This window comes from Vigna angularis, chromosome 2 (genome assembly GCF_016808095.1).
Source record: "Vigna angularis cultivar LongXiaoDou No.4 chromosome 2, ASM1680809v1, whole genome shotgun sequence".
NCBI lineage: Eukaryota > Viridiplantae > Streptophyta > Magnoliopsida > Fabales > Fabaceae > Vigna > Vigna angularis.
This window is the reverse complement of record NC_068971.1, coordinates 4005515-4028002: the sequence shown is the minus strand read 5'-3', so window position 1 is coordinate 4028002 and position 22488 is coordinate 4005515. Positions and strand designations below refer to the sequence as shown.

At 33.1% G+C, this 22488-nt stretch overlaps 3 protein-coding genes across 7 annotated transcripts; 1 reads left to right on the top strand and 2 right to left on the bottom strand.

The window, feature by feature from the left end:
- Window positions 1–1338: 1338 nt before the first annotated feature.
- Window positions 1339–2901, top strand: LOC108327156 (ethylene-responsive transcription factor ERN1). The gene has a single exon (XM_017560890.2). The coding sequence runs from the start codon at window positions 1461–1463 to the stop codon at window positions 2679–2681; it is 1221 nt and encodes a 406-aa protein (XP_017416379.1). The 5' UTR covers window positions 1339–1460; the 3' UTR covers window positions 2682–2901.
- Window positions 2902–3705: 804 nt separating this feature from the next.
- LOC108328900 (SNF1-related protein kinase catalytic subunit alpha KIN10) lies at window positions 3706–20941 on the bottom strand. 3 transcript variants are annotated; one of them, XM_017562793.2, is made up of 12 exons: window positions 12821–13010; window positions 8846–8947; window positions 7932–8128; window positions 7460–7644; window positions 7195–7377; window positions 6919–7050; window positions 6298–6483; window positions 5954–6043; window positions 5802–5885; window positions 4991–5131; window positions 4503–4745; window positions 3706–4187 (listed from the first exon to the last, which is right to left on the bottom strand). In XM_017562793.2, the coding sequence occupies exons 3-12, from the start codon at window positions 8119–8121 to the stop codon at window positions 4074–4076; spliced, it is 1548 nt and encodes a 515-aa protein (XP_017418282.1). In that variant the 5' UTR covers window positions 8122–8128; window positions 8846–8947; window positions 12821–13010; the 3' UTR covers window positions 3706–4073. The 3 variants fall into 3 exon arrangements, with proteins under 3 accessions (XP_017418282.1, XP_052728389.1, XP_017418284.1); XM_052872429.1 differs by lacking the exons at window positions 8846–8947; window positions 12821–13010 and adding an exon at window positions 20808–20941; XM_017562795.2 differs by lacking the exon at window positions 8846–8947 and having other exon boundaries at window positions 7932–8123.
- On the bottom strand, window positions 14143–20947 carry LOC108328901 (SNF1-related protein kinase catalytic subunit alpha KIN10). 3 transcript variants are annotated; one of them, XM_052872431.1, is made up of 6 exons: window positions 20808–20947; window positions 16077–16274; window positions 15520–15701; window positions 15231–15413; window positions 14889–15020; window positions 14143–14403 (listed from the first exon to the last, which is right to left on the bottom strand). In XM_052872431.1, exons 2-6 carry the CDS (start codon window positions 16264–16266, stop codon window positions 14242–14244), a joined length of 849 nt encoding a protein of 282 aa, XP_052728391.1. In that variant the 5' UTR covers window positions 16267–16274; window positions 20808–20947; the 3' UTR covers window positions 14143–14241. The 3 variants fall into 3 exon arrangements, with proteins under 3 accessions (XP_052728391.1, XP_052728390.1, XP_052728392.1); XM_052872430.1 differs by lacking the exon at window positions 20808–20947 and adding an exon at window positions 18043–18567; XM_052872432.1 differs by lacking the exon at window positions 20808–20947 and adding an exon at window positions 16445–18032.
- Window positions 20948–22488: the final 1541 nt, after the last annotated feature.

Here is a 22488-nt window from a genome sequence, read left to right as displayed (position 1 = left end):
CCATTGTCTATGATTATTTAATTCTAAAATTAACAATATGGTGTTCGAAAATTGTTTATACATAGTGTCATTCATTGTTTGAGATATCTCTTAATAATCCTATGTATTGAATACAAAATTCACCTTAAGAGCTTATTCAAGTCTTGAATAATAATAATATTAAACAACACTTTTTTCATCGACCATTTTAATTATACAATTTTTACTCCTATATTAACTTCACATTCAATATCTGAAAAAAATGCTAAGCAATACTACTATCCACTTACGTTGAGACTCAATTGTGACACATCAACATTTTAAATTTAAAACATGAGAAGAATGGCATAAATATATATCAGTACAAAATATCATGATATTTATATTTATAAAAACATGACAGTGACAACTTTCTCTGATATGTATGTAGAGAACAATACCCTCCAAATGTGCCTCACGAAAGCATTATTCATTTTAATGTGTTTGTTTTTGTTTTCTTGTCAACTTTCATATTTGTTGCCAGTTTCTGTTAAGACCATTATTATTCTTGCTGAGTCAAGACAGATAAAATAAGTCCAAATTGGCCAAACTTTTTCCTAAAGAACATTTTATTCTGTTCCTTACAACTGTTTAATACAAACAAACCATGAATATTTGTTAAGACACATTATAATGTTTAATGATCTTGTGATCAAATTTAAGACAAGTTTTGGGACCCAGCTTCCTGAATATTTGTTTAGTGACTATAAGAAAAAAATAAATGTATTTGTAAGAAGTTTGCAGATAACATCAGAAGATGACACAATTATTGATCAATCAAAATTTGATGACACAACAATGTAAAATCATTTGAATAACTAAACTGATTCCAAGCTATATATAATCCGAACGCCAACTGCAACTACCTACGGTTTCTGCATCTCAGTTCATAGATTTTGGCTACACTGGGATTTTTCTTTTCTGTTCTGTCTTTTCTTGACAAAATGCCTCGTAGTTATGTCTCAAATCTCCTTTATGTCTAAAAAGTTTGCCAGAAAGAGCAAATGAACAGCGTGAAAATCATAATCTTAAAATAGATACTAAATCAAATATTGTTTTAATATGTAGTATTGACCAATTCAAGCTAGCACTATAGCATAAAACATATTTGAATTCTTATATATGTTCAGAGAAAGTGAAATCTAAATACCCTTTATCCATATCCAACCAGCTTGCACCAGTTAAAAAGTCTGAGAAGCTGCCAAATGTTCAGTATAAAGCCTAAATTATAAAGAAACAAACAAATGGAACCAATATCAGTGTATGACCTGTTCCCCTCTAAAAACTGAACTATTCCAAAGTTTCACTCACCACACTACCCCTCCTTATAAAAGCCTAAACAAGCACCAAAAATTCTCAGCAAAACCAAGCTCTGTACCTTAAAAGAACCACTTAGAAGCATAAGAAAACCAAGGAGGCAAGCAGTTTAACTTGTCAGGAAAATGGCAAGGAAGAGAAAGGCTTCTGAAGAAGTTAAAGAGAGAAATTTATCTGATGAAACCATGGCATGGGATGAGGTAATGAAGGAAGCTGCTGCACTAGGAAGTGGCAGGAAATTGAGGAAGAGATTTGTTGGTGTGAGACAAAGGCCTTCAGGAAGATGGGTGGCTGAGATAAAGGATACAATTCAGAAGATAAGAGTGTGGTTAGGAACCTTTGATACAGCTGAGGAAGCTGCAAGAGCCTATGATGAGGCTGCATGTGTTCTTCGAGGTGCCAACACTAGAACAAACTTCTGGCTCAGTTATCAATCTTCCTCAACTCCTGCTCTTCCCTCAAAGATTACCAATCTCCTCCTTCAAAGGCTCAAAGCAAGGAATGACACTAGCACAAAGCCTTGCACTGTTTCTTCATCTTCCTCCTCCACATCTCTTTTAATCAACCAGCAACAAAGCCAACAAGAAGATGTACGTGGAACTGAGTCAACATATTTCACATTGGACCAATTCTCAGATTTCCTTAATGACCCTGAAGATTACAGCACAAACAACAATGAGTTTAGTAATGACAGTGCACAAACGGATTGCATCACAAATAGTCTTGAATCATGTTTGAATGAGAATGATGATTGCAGGGAAATCGAAAAAGAAATGGTAATGGAATTTGACTTCAACAGTGTGACACAAACATCAAGTGCTGATGTAAATTCAGGAGGGGAAAGAGAGGAAGACAGTGAAGAAGGAACTGATTTGAGTGCTCAGGATTTTCAGTTCCTGGACAATGTTGTTCCATCTAGTTATCATTATTCACTTTTTGAGATCACTGAAGAGATTGAGGAGCAGCTGGAGGCTGAAAACTGTGGTGATGAGCCTTCAATGTTTAGAGAAGTCTTGAAGAGAATGAAATATGAGAGGAAGTTTTCAGCTTCCCTCTATGCCTTCAATGGAATACCTGAATGCTTGAAGTTGAAAGTTGAACCAGTAAACAAAAATAGAAGTGGGGTTTGTATTTCTAATGAACTAACCAACCTCAAGATGGCTTGCAGCAAAAACAAAATTGAGGCTATTGAGAAGAATGAAGAACACATAGAAGCGATGGATGGGAAAGAGCCACAAACATCAGTTGGCATGGATTGCTCTTCACCCTCTTTTTCATCCAGTATTGATGATGAACTGTTACTATGGAATTCACTTGATCTTCCTACTGTTTGTTGTGTTAACTAGCTACCATTCATTTATGTAACAATGAAATATGCTATGTAACATGTACGGTAAAATCGGATTTATGAAATGAAAAATATTTTATAGCAAACAAGTGGACTACATATCTTGATGATTTCTTTCAAAATGGTGTTTTCTTCCTGCATCCCATTATTTATGATTTTTTTCCTGCACTTGATCAATTTTAGAAAATGAATAGTGTGCCCTTTCCATTTTATAAGAACCATGAAAGTAGAGATGTCGAGCCTTTAAGATGGTATAATCTATGGCTAGAAGAGGATATGTTGTAAATTGCACAATCTGATTAAAAGAATTTCAAATTATGTAACTTAATAATATTTTTATATTGAGTAATCTGTAAACCATTTTTTAAATCAAATTTTTATTTTCGGATTGGCTAATCGGCTATTTGATTTTTAACTTGAAGGAAGTTGCATGCATGTGGTGTAAGAGAGACATGTCTTCTAGTGTTTTCAGTTCGACTTTTATAATTTTAGGGTAATAAATTTAAATTTTGAATTTTATAGAAACTTGTAACATAATATGAAGCTTATGACCCTGAGTGATATAAATTAAAAATTAATTTGCCATGAAGGCCTTCATCCTCCTCCTAATACTACTGTTTCATTTCTTTTTGGATGAATATATTCTTCTTACCAGGCATGTTATATAAAATTAAGTATAGCTAAGGTTCCAACATTTGTAAGATCCCGAATCCATTTTCGAATTTTTAACCAATCTAAATTGTGGAACTAAAATATAAAAAGTAATTGCGAATTGCATAACCAAGTCTTTTCCTAATTATCTGAATAAAAAAAGTTCTAAATTACACAATACCCAATTCTTTTACTTCAGATATCGTGATCCACAGTATTATCCAAAATTATAAAATCTGAAAATATTATGAATCAATCAATCCAAAAGATCTCGGACAAGTAAAATCCTTCAAAATGCTAGCGCACAGTGATAATGGAAAATTTAAATTCTCAGTACCAGTCCGATAGGAGGTTGCATTCATACAAGGGTGTAATGTGAAATTAGATTTATAAAAAAACAAGGCTAATCTGCAAAAGTTATAGGCAGCCTAGGCATCCCTTCCAGATAGCTACAGTCATTTACAGCACTTGGTTGAAAACCATACACATACTGTCAGTCAGGGGCTATTTAGCTTTTCCCATGAAATTAAATGACCAAGAGATAGGAACAACTAGTCGAACACCATTGTTAACGAAGCAAATCCCATATTTAGGATTGACTCCTTATAATGTTTACCCATAGAAAAACGGGTATCAGAGGATACGCTCGGACAGAAAAGATACTTATATGTACAATGAAAGCTTATTCACATAAAACACAAGGCTTATTTAAGTCTCTTGTGATCCTAAGCTCTTTGCTCTAGAGGACGCGAAGCTGTGCAAGGAAGGCAGCACACAGATCCAAGAAAAGAAACTGTGGACCCTGCACCCTTTGAAGATCAAGCAGATACTTTTCTTCCCGAGTTTTGTAAAGCTGTGAAAGTGAACGTAAGAATTAGAGAATACTCTGGAATAATACAAGAGATGAATTAGTTGTAATTAAAAAGACAATCTCCGTCCCCAATGAGTATAACACTGCCAAAAAACAGCAATGATTTAAATATCGAGGGAAGGAAAATAAAAAGATGACTCTTTCGGTTTTTCTATTTTTGCGGTTCATCTTTGGCCTTAATTTAGCAAGGGAGACTAATCATCCGACTATCAGAGCAAATCCGTCGTTACAGATGCCATAGAAGATTTTTTTTTATATCACATTATGTGAAACATTATGGTTCTAAAGCTAAATTACCTGAACTTCAAATTTGACCACGTTTGCGGTAGAAACAGCATCGTTCTCAATAATGTTGGAATCATCTCCAAAGTAATGGTTGTTACTGTGCACATTATTGTTAACCATTCCATCTTGATGACCAGGAATGGCAGCAACCCACCTGCACTTCATGTTGTAGTGTCCAATTTTCTTCCAACAAACATTTAACTCTTGCAAAGCTTTAAGGACCTCTGTCATTATTTCTCGAGGATGGGCTCGAGACTGTCACAAGATAATGAACAAAAGTAACTACCAACACGACATCAAACTACATTTTTTAAGATGGCAACTACTACAAAAAATCAGACACCGTTAGATATAAATTATAAACACTTGTTAGTTCTTCACAACTGCAATATATCCAGAGAGGAAATAAATTGTATAAAATACAACACAGACAAGTTAAACAGTGACATCCAACAAATTCCTCTCAAACAGCAACATCACCATGGGTGATACTGTCGTACCTGAAGACCAAGGGCCCATTTCCTTTCAACAGGGAACTGTGGCCTCGATCCTACTCCTGGATAATCCATATAGCCTGGAAAGCGTTGTCCAACAACTGAAGAAGCAACTTCACTGGAATGCATTTGGTTAAAACTGGAATCCTAGCAAAAACAATATACACCCAAAACTAATGAGCTTTGCATAGGATTCACTTTTAAATGGAAACAACTAAAAAATATAATATCAAGTAATGTACGGTTCCATTATTATAAATCCACAAAGAACCAAACTCAGGCTAGAAAGACATAGTTAATGTCAAGGTTAAAATGATAGAAACCTCACTTAAATTACAGAAAACACTGAGATCAGTGTCATGAAAATCGTATTACAGGAACCAAACCCAGGACCAGAGTAGCTCACTGAGGAGCTGGTTTCCCACCCTAAGTTCACCCTGCCCCTCCCCTTCCGCTACACCCTTTACATTTTATAAAATCCCAACTCTTCCCTCCCCCTTTCCCACCTTGTTAAAAAGCTCTTTACAAAGCTCTCCCCCTTCACTTCACCCCTTTCCTCACATTTCCAATGCAACCTTCGGTTGGAGTATCCAATTACCCAATTTTCTGCTGTCCATTCCCTTCATCTTGGCTTGCACCAACATAACACAGGTGCCAAACATATACTAATACATATCACAAGCAAGCATATAGCCCAGTTTGCATAGGGATAATATCTTGTTTCTGAATCATTATCAAGCTAAATGACTTAATCAGAAAATAGAGACCAACTACTTATGAAATATTAAAAAGAGGGCGGGAGCTTAAAGAAACCCACCATGGACTCCTGAAACTCAGCTCCAAGATAACCACTGGAAACACGGAATCGATTGTCCAATAACAAATAGTATGCTACAGTACCCTGAAATATATGGATGGTAGTAAGAGATAATCTGGCAAACGTAGAAGGAGAAAGACATGGGCACAAACCTCATTTTGTATCCTGTTCCGAAGGGATTCAATCAATTGATTCCTGTCAAATCCCATCTTCACCACTTCCTGAAGAATCTCCTCATCAATCTACAAAACCATGATATCATTTGGACCAATTATAATACATCAACTAATACACACACTAGAATTTCCAATGTGTATGAATGTGAAGTGCAAAAGTTTGAAAACAGAAAGTAGCTGAAAAGATACCAAAACCCTTAAGACTTGTGAAGTCACTCAAGGTTTCCAACCAGGCATTTTCACTTCAAAAGTAGTATTCTCAACTATATAAAGAGAATGGAGATGGAAAGAGAATGACAAATAAAGATATAAAAATAAACCTTTTTGGCCTGTTGCAGTGTATCTGGTGGCGGCACGGCCAAATAACGTGGAAGACGAGCTTGGAACCATGGGTGTTGACGTATCTCAGGTATGGTCATTCTCCTCATAGGATCAACCACAAGCATCCCTGGTATCAAATCCCTAGCACTAGGTGATAGATGACTGGGAAGGGTGTATATCCCACCCTACATGAAACAATGAGGTAAAAAATCTCGGGTTATAATATCTTTTAAAGAATAAATTTGCTTTGGATTATCTGATTCTAAAAGATCAATTACTATATAAATTATACTAATATGAATTAAAAACAACCAATGTTTAATTCAAACACTCCTAAGGTTGCATTAACATAAATAACTCAAAAATACAACCTTTGCATTTGCAAAGTTTCAGAAGATTAAAATGATTAAAAAATGGGCAAAGGACAAAGAAAATGCACATAGCAGAAATAAACATGAAAAGAAGCAGGAACTGAACACATAGAATGTTAGCCACATATCCAAGGCCTCGGTAGTTTTCACACTAAAAACAAAAATAAGGAAGAGAAAGCAGGAAACACCTATTTATTTAATATTAATCAATAATATTGATTAACTAAATAAAATTAATATCAATAATACCTTTATTTTCTTGAAGAGATTTGGAATGTTTTCATCATCAAAAGGAAGAGTGCCACAAAGAAGAGCATATAAAATTACACCACAGCTCCAGACATCCACTTCAGGTCCAGCATACAATTTCCCGGAGATAACCTGTGAAAATTCACCAAGTTAGCAACCAAGAAATACAAATCACAAGATACAATATAAACACACCACACATGCACACATTCCTCAACAACAATAAAAACAATAATCATCATCATTGTGTATTTCATTACAAAAAGAATTTCAAACCTCAGGAGCTGCATAGTTAGGGCTTCCACAACTGGTTTTGAGAAAGTGACCATCACGCATGATGTTGCTCAAGCCAAAATCAGCAATCTTGACATTACATTTGGAGTCCAAAAGTAAATTCTCAGGCTTCAAATCTCTATGAACCACCATATTCCTGTGACAGTACTCCACACCAGAGATTATCTGCTTCCAAAATCAGAAATTAGCTTGAATAATGTGTGACAAAGTTGTCTTCTCAACTGCACAAAATAGTAGACAATCCTACCTGTTGAAAAAAATTACGAGCTTCATCTTCCTGCAACCTACCCTTCTCTACTATGTAATCAAAGAGCTCTCCAGATTTCACATACTCCATAACAACATATATGTCAGATGGAGTTTCTATGACTTCATAAAGTCGTATAATGTGAGGATGCATGAATAATCTTAAAATTTTGATTTCTCTCCTCACTGCAACAAGTTTTGGGAAAAGAAATGATAAGTATATTTGATTAATAAATGACTGAGAAGTAGAAAGTATAAATTTTGTATACACAAGCATCAGGAAAACAGTAATATTTGTCCTCAAACTCTACACCGTTAGAATATAAGGATAACAGGATTAGAAAATGCAAAATTCCTTGAATCTTACCGCTCAATACTCACAAAACAAAGCAAAATGCTGCAAATATTGGAAAATCTAACACCAAAATCACAATTAGATGATGATTGAAATTTATTGATAACAAATAACAAACCTTTTTCTTCCATTTCCATGCTCTTTATCTTGCGCCGATTTAGGATTTTGATTGCAACCTTATGACCAGTCAATACATGTTCTGCAATTTTCACCTTGCCAAAAGATCCAATCCCAAGAGTTTTTCCCAATTTATAATTTGGTAGATACATGTCGAGGCCAGCACCACCTCGGCCAGCTGGTCCATCCATTTCTAATCTATAGGCAAATTTGTGGAAGACACGACATAAAAATCAGCCCGTAAAAGTATATCCAAGCATAAAATGGAAAGTATATTGAAATCTACTTCAGATGCAAACATAAAAAAGAATAGTAGAATGAAGGGAGGAACAAGCAAAATCATCCATGAGCAGTTACAAGGGTTTACAGCTCAAGTACAAATCCAATTGTCACCCCAGCTGCACTTTTCTGAGGGCAAGGGATTCATAATCCAATCCAAACCAACCTTTAAAATGAAAAGGGGTTCAGAGAATAAACAGGGATGGCTCCCATTGTGAAAACCTACACTAAAAGCCTGAAGAAAAATGATAGGTTCAAGGGAAATGTTTATATTAGGATAAATAAAAGGCACAGACAGTTAACTGTCTGTGGGTAGGTTTTGTTGTCTCGTACTTTTATAAACTTTGTGTGGGCAGTTGATTTTAGCAGTTTTTTAGGAAGTTTTGTAAAAGGAAAACTAGGGAGAGTCTAGTCCTCTCGAAAGACCAGGGCTAGGGCTAGTGTAACAGTTTAGATTACTGTGCTTGTTTCATTGTTAATAAAGCTGTCTGGTTTTTTCTGGGTGAACATCGAAGAACCTGTCTTGGAAGTCTTTACAGTTTTAAATAAATCTGGGTACCTATCAAAAAATCAACAACTCCGGAATATAAAGTCTCAGCAGCAGCTAAAACTTTTAGGTACTGTTAACTAAAATACCAGCAAAAGGGTACACCAAGACTGATATACTTCACATGAAGGCAACATTGCTTGGGAAAAAAGGATCCAGATCATTGTAATTGAGAACAATTGCCTCAATAACTGTTGCAATAAAAAAAATGAGATCCTGATTAATTGTATTATATGAAAAAATTGACAGTTTTATATTATAACATAGTTAATGATCCCATATAGCAGCATGGAGCAACTATCCCCAAAACTGCTGTGGCAGGATAGCGGAAATCAGAATGACTAATACTTTTGAAGATTATAAATACAATGCTAAATAATTTATCTTTCATGTGTATAAACAAAACAAACAACAAAATCCTCATCCCACGAGGAGAGGTGAATCCCTTAAATCCACACATAGATGCCGAAAAAAGTACCAGACATTGAGCATACTTATAACCAATAAAGTCATAATTTTAAGTTAAACACACAAGTTAACAATAAAAGTCTAGCAAGAAATGGGAATCAGAATTAGAACTTTGAAGTGTACAGAACACTTGAGTTCAGGCATCACTGATACTTTGAACATAAAACAGAAGAAAAAAAACAATAACTGAGAAACTCAACACAATATGCTGTAAATAAAAAAGAAAACAGAGACCGGATTCAAGTGGACATATCTAATCACAAACACAGTTATCAATTCCGGATTGAGGCACAAACCAGCTGACCTCGACACGATGTGATAATAGGATGGCCACTATTCTGTATGCAGGTTTATAAGATGTATAGGATATACACATAACTGTCAGAAAATGATAAATTACTCAATTCATGACATTAATAATCAACAATAGAAAGTCAATGGCAGAAGATCACCAGATATGATACAAGACAAGTTAGCAGGTCACTGAAGAGTGGAGAAACAGACTACAGGTCTTGTTGCCAGAGAGAAGAGAGTTGAGAGAGAAGATTTATCAATGGCAGTAAGTGTCACCCTTTTAACTGCTTTTTCCCTGAGAACCCTATAATACCCCTATCCACAACAAATAGCCTCGACATCCTATTAAAGAGGGTTTCTAGGAATCTCAGCACAATAGCTGAAATATTTAAGAAGGCAGCAACAGCACTGTTGTGCAGTATTAATAACCATTAATTATAAAGTAAAATTTTTATACAGGAAAAGAATGAGCTACTTAACAATTTAGCAGGAGTGAACAGAAACAACTAAAAAATATATATAACAATATAGCAGCACCACATCATCTTTCATGTTCTTTTATTGTTATTGCAGTCAAAAGAGGTGGCACATGGCTCAAAGGCAAAGGTTACAGACAGGTGATTCATAATTGTTATTTCAAGTAACATGAAAACGGTTCCTCTAAGCTCACACGACGATGGCTGCATTGCATACATCAAACCTGTCAGACCCCACCAATGATGGAGCCAGATGAACTAGGATGTGAACGCTTATCTGTTATGTCATAGATTTGAGAGATAATGTAGCAGTGTAGGCAGTCAGATAAGTTATAATTTGTGAGAATCCACAGATTAATGCAAAATTAATCTGGTGTTTGATGCACAGCTCAGGAAAGATTTCACTTTTTTCCCAAAAGGTGAAAGGTATCCTAAAGGTGATAGGGCATCAAAACTCCTTGAGTCAGCAGGTGACAAAATACAGACACCTTGCTGAATGAAGCAGAGCATCCAACTCAAATAGGGTTCCCTGTCTAGAACCAAATCAATTCATGACCCACTCCCCTGCGTTTAACAAACCATCCACATTCCGGGAATGGAAAAACTGGCTATGATATCAGTTATTGTAGAGGAAGATCCAGTTTCAAAAGAGAGGATGTTAAGGGAATAGAGCATCAATTTTAAATAGGAGCTTCATGTCCCACACCCAGCTATTGAGGGTCTCAAGCTCCAATATTGACCTTAAAGGCAAACATTAACAATAGAAAAGAAAGAAACCAATAAAAGATTTGACTGTTTTGTATTTTGCATTAATTTTCACTCAAATCAACTACTCAAACAACACAATTTGTAGTACAAACTGAAAAGGAAATATTAATTGTTCAATTTCTAAAACCTGTCAAATACTTTCACTGGTAGAAGTCCAAAGGTGGATAACTAGTTATTTCCACCATTTCAAATAATTGGCATCTAAGGTTTTGCACAACAGGGATTAACATGGTAGTAGAGTTGGGATTTAAATCATGATTTGGGAGGACTATTTTCTGAAATAAATATCAACCCATATCATAAACAGTAAGATTCATGAACAATAATAAAACATAGTGTGTAAAACTAACACATTTAAAAAACAAATTCATACCAAAAAATATAACACTAGTAGCAATTTAAATAAAGAAATGCATAAAACATCAAAACACGCCCACACATCTATTGGCATTTCAAACTCAAATAGCTAACAAAACAACATATAAAGCACCAAAACAAACATAGATCCAAATCATAAAAGCATGGCAGAAAAATAGTGGCTGCTGCTACAAAGCAGAAGAGCTGAGGCACCACAATAAAATACAAAGAAATGGTTGAAAAAAAGAGTGGTTTACTCTGTTTCTTCTGGAGTAACAAACAACAGGTGAAGTAATGAAGAAGAGACCCCAAGAATGAGAGAGAACACGAACAGTTACAGAAGACCACCCTGGTTCGAATTGAGGATTAAATTCAGTCTGTTCCCTCTCATTTTACCCAATTTTTCAACAAAAAAGACATTACTAGGGGCACAACCAGTTCTTCCTGGATGGCACAATTCATGTAAGATTGTGATTCATTAACATTTCAAGAACAAAATCTCAACACAATTATTATGGCCAAGGCCTACAATCGTATACTATCATTAATGTATTGTAGATCAGATATGAAGCACCTGACAGACATGGAAACTGTCACACTTCTAATCTCCAAAAGGAAGGACACAACAATATATATATATATATATAAACATTGAATATCATTATGAAATACTTAAGTCGACAATCAAGATACTCCACCGGGGTCAAACTATAGAAGTAATAGTGTCATTAATTATCCTTAATTTGAGGGATCATTCCTAAATTCTCTAAACTAACTTTTTCTTTGATAAAAACCTCTCGTTCCACTAATTGGGGATACAAATTGATAATAATAAAATCCAGATTAACAATAAATAACGCTACGCTGATTTTTTACGGAGACAAACAATTAGAAACGAACTATACTTCTGAACTGACAAATATTTTGAAACTGAGGAATTATTTTCTTCCATTCATACAATTTTAACGTGTTTAAGTATCACAGTTAGCAACTTGTATCAGCGGCCTCCTATGGTATTCTACAATTACCAAAATTAGCAACAGACACAAAGCATAAAAGGCACCCTATGTGCCTCATTGACCCATTATGCTGCCTTACCTTAGGTGCACCTTTAACTTGACTGTTGTTCAATCTTTCCAACTACGAATAAGCTACTACAAGCTTAACAACAACAGATTTTTTCAAACGTTGACATCACCACTAAACACCAGCTAATGTTCCACTTTGTTGGAAGTGTACAAGGCATCTACTGCTCCAAAAGTAATGGATGTACATATCATAATAGTAACGGTAATCACAGAAAACGGAAGCTGAAAATTGATAGACGTTACAACAATAACAATAATACATCATGAAGAAAACAATATTATAATTCATTCAAATATAAAAAGAATAAACAAATCAACATAATATTAAAACAAAAATTTTAATTTATATAATAATCTCTGAACAATTAACGAGAGAAAAAATCTAAGCAATGGTAGCTATTTGTTATCCACACGCAGCGCAATCCAGAATCTCAAATCTGGAAATTGGCAAACTTCCGATCGAAAGCGCTTGTTTATGTTCCCAACAGTAAAGAGAAGAATAATCTTAGCACGAAAAGAAAAGCGAGATTAACGGAGAGAGCAAGAGAGAGAGAGAGAGAGAGAGAGAGAGAGAGAGAGAATTGTTTGAGGATTGAGAAGGGAAAAGGCTCACCCTAGTAGTGTTGGAGTGAACGGAGCTTGAGATTGAGGAGAAACGTTGAGATTAAAGGAACCCTAAAGTTGAAGATTGGAAAGAGGAAGAACAAAAGAGGAACAAAGCATCGCGTTCTCCTTCGATGTTTGCATCTGCGTCAGCGATGCTATTACGCGACAAAAGACGGTGCGTTTCAATCTCAGATGCTTTGGTTAATCGTTGGATTCTAATTCTAAAACATCTATTTTTAAGCGTTATTACCATATTACCCATGCTAACGAAGAAATAAGTGAGCAAGTTGATTTTTTCTAACAAGAGAATCTTTTACAATTAAAGTTATCTCTTTTATACTATATGCTGATTGAATTATAACAACTACAAAAAATTTCAAATATAAATTTTTTTCAATATTAACCTGTTGATATAATTTTGATGAGATGTGTTGTCAAAACCTTAAATATGTAAAGTTTTTGTAGTTAAAAATGTATTTTTTTCTTTTTTAAGAAAAATCACCATATAAATAAAATATCAATTTAATTTATTTACAAATATTATATTTTATCTAAAACTTTAAAATAATAAATTTATAAAAAGAAAATTATTATTCAGTATTGTTTCCATTGGTGAGTCAAGATCAACTCTTTTTCTTTGATATGTTTTTGTAACTCCAAACTTAAGTCAATATCTCTTCTATTATGTGTTTTCTGATGTTTGACTAAATTAGAAAGATGCCTACAAAAATATGTATTAAATATAACAAAACAATCACAATTCATAAATTTTTATCTATAGATTTTGTAATAGATTTCAGGTTAACATTACCTTAATTATGACTTAACCTAACTTGTAATAATATTGCTTAATTTTATTAGTATTAGTTTAACTCGATCGTTCAACTAGCTGACTAACTCTTTTGGAATTTCAATAAAATTTCTGAGTATCATTGTAAATATAATTACTTGTTAGGATGTTCTACCAATAACCTTTATTAAACTATGCCTTACATAACTGGAGTTTCTTAGAACCACCACTATGATTCAAATAATGTGAAGATTAGGAGGCTAAGTTGTTTATGATTTCTTGTTGGAGTATTTGGAAATACTAAGTTTACGAGGATAAGTTGAGTACCTATTTACCTGTGGAATGAAAAAAAACAAAAGAAAATGTACTCACTACAGAAAAAAAAAGTATATATTATTATGATTACATTTTAAATTCATCTAAGAACTTTAAACATAGGACAAAATGTATAGTAGTAATTACTATGGTATAACTTTGTATTCTTAAACGGTTAATAAACATGACACCTACTAGAATCTTACATAAATATAAATGCATGATTTTTGTCCACATCCAGATCAAGATTTATTAGCATAAAAGAACCTACTTAAACCAATTTACTTAACATAATCTACCCTTTGTAGAAAAGGGCTACAATATTACATTGTATCTATTGTGTTAGGTTGAAGTTGAAGTTGCAACCATGGGTGTTGTTGGATCTCAGATACTGTTATCCTTTTCATAGGTTCCACATCAAGCATCTTTGATATCAAATCTCTAGCTCCGGGAGATAGGTAACATGGAAGAGTGAATATCCCTCCCTGTATAGGAAGAAGAAGAGTTAATTATTAAATTTTCTTTGAGCTAAGATCATTTAAAGAAAGGTTAAATGTGTTTTTTTCCTTAATTTTCAGTAAAAATTTAAATTAATCCTTCTTCAAATCTTTGGACTATAGTCCTTCAATTTTAGAACTATTTGAATTTAGTCACTTAACTAAATTTTTGTTAAATTAATTTAAAATTTTAAACGTATTTCTTAACTAATAATAAAGAAAAAATATATAAACATGGTAAAAAACTCAAATACTATCATAAAATAAGTCAAATAAATTTAATAAAATTTAGTTAAAAAAAATAAATCCATACATTTTTTAAATTGAAAGAATAAATTGAATCAAATTTTTTTAAGAAAAAAACTAATTCTAATTTTTACTAAAAATAAGAAATCAAATACATAATTAATCCTTAGAAAAATAATATTTATGTAGAAGTTTATATCAATCAATAACTATAAAAATAGAAATACCTTTATTTTGTTGAAGAGATTTGGAATGTTTTCATCGTCAAAAGGTAGAAATCCACAAAGAATAAAATACAGAACTACACCACAACTCCATACATCAACTTCGGGTCCAATATATAATTTTCCACATATAACCTGTGAAATTTCAACCAACAAAAAGTAACCAATAAATAGCACGCTACCAGCACATTCTATTGTTTAATAAATTCATCTTAATTATTCATACTTCATTAAGCAGTCTTGTTATGGACAATTTTTATTTTTTAATATTAAATTTGAATTAATAGTAAAGTGTGTTGAAAAGGGTGTTTTATGTAGAAACCATCAGATTATAAAATTTAAAACCTCAGGAGCTGCATAGTTAGTGCTTCCACAACTTGTCTTATGAAAATAACCAGCATGCATGATGTTGCTCCAGCCAAAACCAGTTATCTTTACATCACAATTGAAGTCCAAAAGTATGTTTTCAGGTTTCAGATCTCTATGAACCACCATCTTATTGTGACAATACTCCAGTCCTGAGATTATCTACTCTCAAAGAATAAAAGAATTAAAAATAGTTTATACATAATTAACTCAGAAGTTTTTCCTTATAATTTGTACAACTTTGTGAAAGAGATTCAAAATGTCTTACCTGCTGAAAAATATTACGAGCTTCGTCTTCTTCTAACCTTCCTTTTTCTATTACGTAATCAAAAAGCTCTCTACAAGCATACTCCATAACAACACATATGTCAGTTGGAGTTTCTATCACCTCATGAAGTTTTATAATGCGAGGATGACTGAGCAATTTTAAAACTTCAAGTTCTAATTTCACTGCAACACAGTTTGAAGAAAAAAAAAAGTTAGAAGTCTCACGTTAACAAAAATATAAAATCATTTCGTAATATCATTAAATGTAAATATTATTTTATAAATTAATTTTAAAAAATTAAATTAAATTTAAAATCCACCTCTTAACAAATAATTAATATCTTATTATTAATCTGTCTTAATATTATCAATTTTGCTATTACTTTAATCATATTCATCATACTATCTATATAACAATAAATATATTAAACAAACATTTGGCAAATTCTTCGAGAGTGAACACAATTCTAAAGCTGTTTGTATATAAAACATAAAATAAAAATTCTTTAGTATTTAGATAATTTAATGATTGAAATTTATTCACAAGATATAACAAACCTTTTTCTTCCATTTCCATGTTCTTTATCTTGCATCGATTTAGGATCTTGATTGCAACCTTATGACCAGTCAATACATGTTTTGCAATTTTCACCTTGCCAAAAGATCCAATGCCAAGAGTTTTTCCCAATTTATAATTTGGTAGAAACATGTTGAGGCCAGCACCACCTCGGCCAGCTGGTACATCCATTTCTAAATCTATAGGAAAATTTGTGGAAGAAACAACATAAAAATCAGTCAAGTAAAAGTATATCCAAGCATAAAATGGAAATGATATTGAAATCTACTTCAGATAAAAACATCAAAAAGAATAGTAGAATAAAGAGAGGAACAGGCAAAATCATCCATGATCAGTCACAAGGGTTTACAGCTCAAGTACAAATCCAAATGTCACCCCAGCTGCACTTTTCTTCGAGGGCAAGGGATTGATAATCCAATCCAAACCAACCTTTAAAATGAAGGAGGGGTTAAGAGAATAAGCAGGGATGGCACCCATTGTGCAACCTACACTAAAAGACTATAAAGTCTCAGGAAGCAGCTAAAACTTTTAAGTACTGTTAACTAAAATACCAGCAAATGGGTACACCAAGACTGATATACTTCACATGAAGGTAACATTGCTTGGGAAAAAAAGGATCCAGATCATTGTAATTGAGAACAATTGCCTCAATAATTATTGCAATAAAAAAAATGAGATCCTGATTAATTGTATTATATGAAAAAATTTGACAGTTTTATATTATAACATAGTTAACGATCCCATATAGCAGCATGGAGCAACTATCCCCAAAACTGCTGTGGCAGGATAGCGGAAAGCAGGATGATTAATACTTTTGAAGATTATCAATACAATGCTAAATAATTTATCTTTTATGTATATAAACAAAAACAACAAAATCCTCATCCCACGAGGAGAGGTGAATCCCTTAAATCCACACATAAATACCGAAAAAGGTACCAGACATTGAGCATACCTATAACCAATAGTCAAAAGTCATAATTTTAAGTTAAACACACAAGTTAACAATAAAAGTCTAGCAACATATGGGAATCAGAATCAGAACTTTGAAGGGTACAGAACACTTGAGTTCAGGCATCGCTGATACTTAAACATAAAACAGTAGAAAAAAAACATGACAGAGAAACTCAACACAATGTGCTGTAAATAAAAAAGAAAACAGAGACCAGATTCAAGTGGACACATCTAGTCACAAACACCATTATCAATTCCAGATTGCGGCACAAACCAGCTGAACTAGGTGTGATAATAGGATGGCCAGTATTCTTATATTTTTTATGCAGGTTTATAACATGTATACGATATACACATCACTGTCAGAAAATGATAAATTACTCGATTCAGGACATTAATAATCAACAATAGAAAGTCAGTGGCAGAATATTGCCAGATATGATACAAGACAAGGTAGCAGGTCACTGAGGAGTGGAGAAACAGACTACAGGTCTTGTTGCCAGAGAGAAGAGAAGAGAGTTGAGATACAAGAGTTTAGAGATAAGATTTAAGAATGGCAGTAGGTGTCACCCTTTTAACTGCTTTTTTCCTGATAACCCTATAATACCCCCCTCCACCACAAATAGCCTCGTCATCCAATTAAAGAGGGTTTTTAAGAATCTTAGCACAATCCACACTGTTTCTACCACAAAAGCAGCACAATAGCTGCAATACTTAAGAAGGCAAAAGCACTGTTGTGAAGTATTAATAACCATTAATTATAAAATAAAATTTTTATATACGAAAAGAATGAGCTACTAAAAAATTTAGCAGGAATGAACAGAGAAAACTGAAAAAATATATATAACAATATAGTAGCACCACATCATCTTTCATGTTCTTTTATTGTTATTGCAGTCAAAAGAGGGTGGCACATGGCTCAAAGGCAAAGGTTACGGACAGGTTATTCATAATCATTATTTCAAGTAACATAAAAAGTTCCTCTAAGCTCACCCGGAGATGGCTGCATTGCATACATCAAAACCTGTCGGACCCCACCAATGATGGAGCCTGATGAACTAGGATGTGAACGCTTCTCTGTTATGTCATAGATTTGAGAGATAATGCACCAGTGCAGGCAGTCAGATAAGTTATAATTTGTGGGAATCCATAGATTAATTGAAAATTAATCCAGTGTTTGATGCACAGCTCAGCAAAGATTTCACTTTTTCCCCAAAGGTGAAAGGTATCCTTAAGGTGCTTGGGGATAAAAAATTTCTTCCCCCAACAGGTGACAAAATACAGGCACCTTGCTGAATGAAGCAGATCATCCACCTCAAATGGGGTTCCCTGTCTAGAACCAAATCAATGCATAACCCACTCTCCTGCATATAACAAACCATCCACATTCGGAAAATGGAAAAACTGGCTTCGATATCAATTATTGTAGAGGAAGGTCCAGTTTCAAAAGCCAGGACGTTAAGGGAATAGAGCATCAATTTTAAATAGGAGGTTCATGTCCCACACACAAGTACTGAGGTGCTCAAGCTCCAATATTGACCTTAAAGGCAAACATTAACATTAGAAAAGAAAGAAACCAATAAAAGAATTGACTGTTTTGTATTTTGCGTTAATTTTCACTCAAATCAACCATTCAAACAGCACAATTTGTAGTACAAACTGAAAAGGAAATATTAATAGTTCAATTTCTAAAACCTGTCAAATACTTTCACTGGTAGTAGTCCAAAGGTGGATAACTAGTCAATTCCACCATTTCAAATTGTTGAATATAGTGAAAAACTATATTTAGATTAATCTCCCTTGTGTAAAATACACATATAGGATTCTCTATTTATAATAGAAGAAATATGGGCTAAGCCCAAAATACAAATGAGAAATAATAACAAACCAACTAAAAGATAAAAGATAATATATCTAACACAAATAATTGGCATCTAAGGTTTTGCACAGCAGGGATTAACATGGTAGTAGAGTTGGGATTCAAATCATGAATTGTGAGGTCTATTTTCTGAAATAAATATCAACCCATATCCTAAACAGTAAGATTCATGAACAATAATAAAACATTGTGTGTAAAACTAACACATTTAAAAGCACAAATTCATACCCAAAAAAATAACACTAGTAACAATTTAACATGAAGAAATGTATAAAACATCAAAACACAACCACGCATCTATTGGCATTTCAAACTCAAATAGCTAACAAAACAACATACAAAGCACCAAAACAAACAAAGATCCAAATCATAACAGCATGGCAGAAAAATAGTGGCTGCTGCTACAAAGCAGAAGAGCTGAGGCACCACAATAAAATACAAAGAAATGGTGGAAAAAAAGAGTGGTTTACTCTGTTTCATCCAGAGTAACAAACAAAAGGTGAAGAAATGAAGGAGAGACTACAAGAATGAGTGAAAACACGAATAATTACAGTGGACCACCCTGGTTCGGATTGGGGATCAAATTCAGTCTGTTCCTTCTCATTTTACCCAATATTTCAACAAAAGAAGACATTACTAGGGGCACAACCAGTTCTGCCTGGATGGCACAATTCATGTAGGATTCGTGTGATTCATCAGCATTTCAAGAACAAAATCACAACACACAATTATTATGGCCAACGCCTAGAATCGTATCCTATCATTAATGTATTGTACATCAGATATGAAGCATCTGACATAGACATGGAAACTGCCACACCTATAATCTTCAAAATGTAGGACCCCACAATATATATATTGAATATCATTATGAAATATTTAAATCGACAATCAAGATAATACTCCATCGGGGTCAAACTATACAAGTAACAGTGTCATTAATTATCCTTAATTTGAGGAACATTCCTAAATTCTCTAAGCTAACCTTTTCTTTGATAAAAATCTCTCGTTCCACTTATTGGAGATACAAATTGATAAAATAAAATCCAGATTAACAAAAAATAACGCTAACCTGATTTTTTAGGGAGACAAACAATTAGAAACAAACTAAACTTCTGAACTGACAAATATTTTGAAACTGAGGAATTATTTTCTACCATTCATACACTTTTACCGTGTTTAAGTATCACAGAAACTTGTATCAGCGGCCTCCTATAGTATTCTACAATTACCAAAAGTAGCAACAGAGACAAAGCATAAAAGGAACCCTATGCGCCTCATTGACCCATTCTGCTGCCTTACCTTAGGTGCACCTTTAACTTGACGGTTTTTCAATCTTTCCAACCATGAATAAACTACTAACAACAGGTTTTGATATCACCACTAAACACCAGCTAATGTTCCACTTTGTTGGAAGTGTACAAGGCATCTACTGCTCCAAAAGTAATGGATGTACATATCATAATAATAACTGTAATCACAGAAAACGGAAGCTGAAAAACTGATAGACGTTACAACAATAACAATAATACATCATGAAGAAAACAATGATATACGAAACCATTCAAATATAAAAAAAAAGGAAATCAACATAAAATTAAAACTAAAATTTAAATTATGTAATAATCTCTGAACAATTCAACGAGAAAAAAATCTAAGCAATGGTAGCCATTTGTTATCCACATGCAACGCAATCCAGAATCTCAAATCTAGAAATTGGCAAACTTCCGATCGAAAGCGCCTGTTTATGTTCCCAACAGTAAAGAGAAGAATAACCTTAGCACAGAAAGAAAAGCGAAATTAACGGAGAGAGCAAGAGAGAGCGAGCGAGAGAGAGAGAGAGAGAATTGTTTGAGGATTGAGAAGTGAAAAGGCTCACCCTAGTGGTGTTGGAGTGAACGGAGCTTGAGATTGAGGAGGAACGTTGAGATTAAAGGAACCCTGAAGTTGAAGATTGGAAAGAGGAAGAACAAGAGTGGAACAAGGCATCGTGTTCTCCTTCGACGTTTGCATCTGCGTCAGCGATGCTATTACGCGACAAAAGACGGTGCGTTTTCAATCTCAGATGCTTTGAATCATCGTTGGACTTTAATTCTAAAACATCTATTTTTAAGTGTTATTACCATATTACCCATGCTAGCGAAGAAATAAGTGAACAAGTTGACTTTTTCCCACAAGAGAATATTTTACAATTAAAGTTATCTCTTTTCTACCATATGCTGATTGAATTATAACACTTACAAAAGTTTTCACATATAAATTTTTTCAATATTATAATTTTGATGAGATGTGTTGTCAAAACCTTAAATATGTAAAGTTTTTGTAGTTAAAAATGTATTTTTGTTTTTATATTCACCAGAGATAAAAATAAAATTTTAAGATAATAAATTAATTAAAAAATACTTTTATATTATCCAGTATTATTTCGGTTGGTAAGATCAATATCAACTTCTTTCTTTGATTTGTTTTCTAATTCTAAAAATATTTCATTTTGTGGAGTCGAGCTCAATTTCTTTTCTTGATTCGTTCTTTCAACTTTAAGCTAAGAATTCAATTATATTGACCATAAATATATATTAAATGTAATTAATCTATCATAATATCTTCTAGATTTTAAAAATACACCTCATATTAGCTTTGCATAACTAATAATTATCTTGTTTAGTTTTAACATGATCATCTTTAATATTAATATTTCTTTAATTTGATCACTCAACTAGTCGACACTCTTTTAAAGTTTCAAGCAAACAGAATAATCTAATATGATATCCACGTAGTCATACCATACAAATATAATATTTTAACTCAATTAAATTTATAAGTATTATTGTAAATATAATACTTGTTGGAATATCTACCAATAACATTTACTAAAAACTAGAGTTTCTTAGATCCACCCCTCCCATTCAAATAATGTGAAGATTAGTAGGCTAAGTTGAGTAACTATTTAACGTGGAATGAAAAAAATAAAAGAAAATGTACTCACTAGAAAAAAAAGTATATATTATTATGATTACATTTTAAATTTATCTAAAAACTTTAAACATTGGACAAAATGTATAGTAGTAATTAATAATGGTATAACATTGTAGTCTTAAACTGTTAATAAATATGACACCTACTAAAACCTTACATATACAAATGCATGATTTTTGTCCACATCCAAATAAAGATTTATTAGCATGAAAGAACCTACTTAACATAATCTACTCTTTGTAGAAAAGGGCTACAATATTACATTGTATCTATTGTGTCAGGTTAAAGATGAAGTTGCAACCATGGGTGTTGTTGGATCTCAGATATTGTTATCCTTTTCATAGGTTCATTAAGCATCTTTGATATCAAATCTCTAGCTTCAGGAGATAGGTAACATGGAAGAGTGAAAAGCACTTCCTGTGTATAAGAAGAGTTAATTATTAAATCTTCTTTAAACTAACATAATTCAAATCAGAGTTAAATATACTTTTATATATTTAATTTTTAATAAAAATTAGATTTTTTTAAAATTTAAACTTATTTTTAAAATGTGTTTTAATCAAATTTTATTGATTTCATTTTAG

Coding starts and splice junctions, on each gene's coding strand:
- LOC108327156 (XM_017560890.2), top strand. CDS start 1,461: ATGGCAAGGAAGAGAAAGGCTTCTGAAGAAGTTAAAGAGAGAAATTTA.
- LOC108328901 (XM_052872430.1), bottom strand. CDS start 18,067: ATGTATGCAATGCAGCCATCTCCGG. Junction 16,275..18,042: donor TGCAATGCAGCCATCTCCGG/GTGAGCTTAGAG, acceptor ATTTTCCTATAG/ATTTAGAAATGGATGTACCA. Junction 14,404..14,888: donor ATCTCTTCAACAAAATAAAG/GTATTTCTATTT, acceptor CTTCCTATACAG/GGAGGGATATTCACTCTTCC.
- LOC108328900 (XM_052872429.1), bottom strand. CDS start 20,941: ATGCAAACGTCGAAGGAGAACACGATGCCTTGTTCCACTCTTGTTCTT. Junction 7,645..7,931: donor CATGGAAATGGAAGAAAAAG/GTTTGTTATTTG, acceptor AACTTGTTGCAG/TGAGGAGAGAAATCAAAATT. Junction 6,484..6,918: donor ATCTCTTCAAGAAAATAAAG/GTATTATTGATA, acceptor TGTTTCATGTAG/GGTGGGATATACACCCTTCC.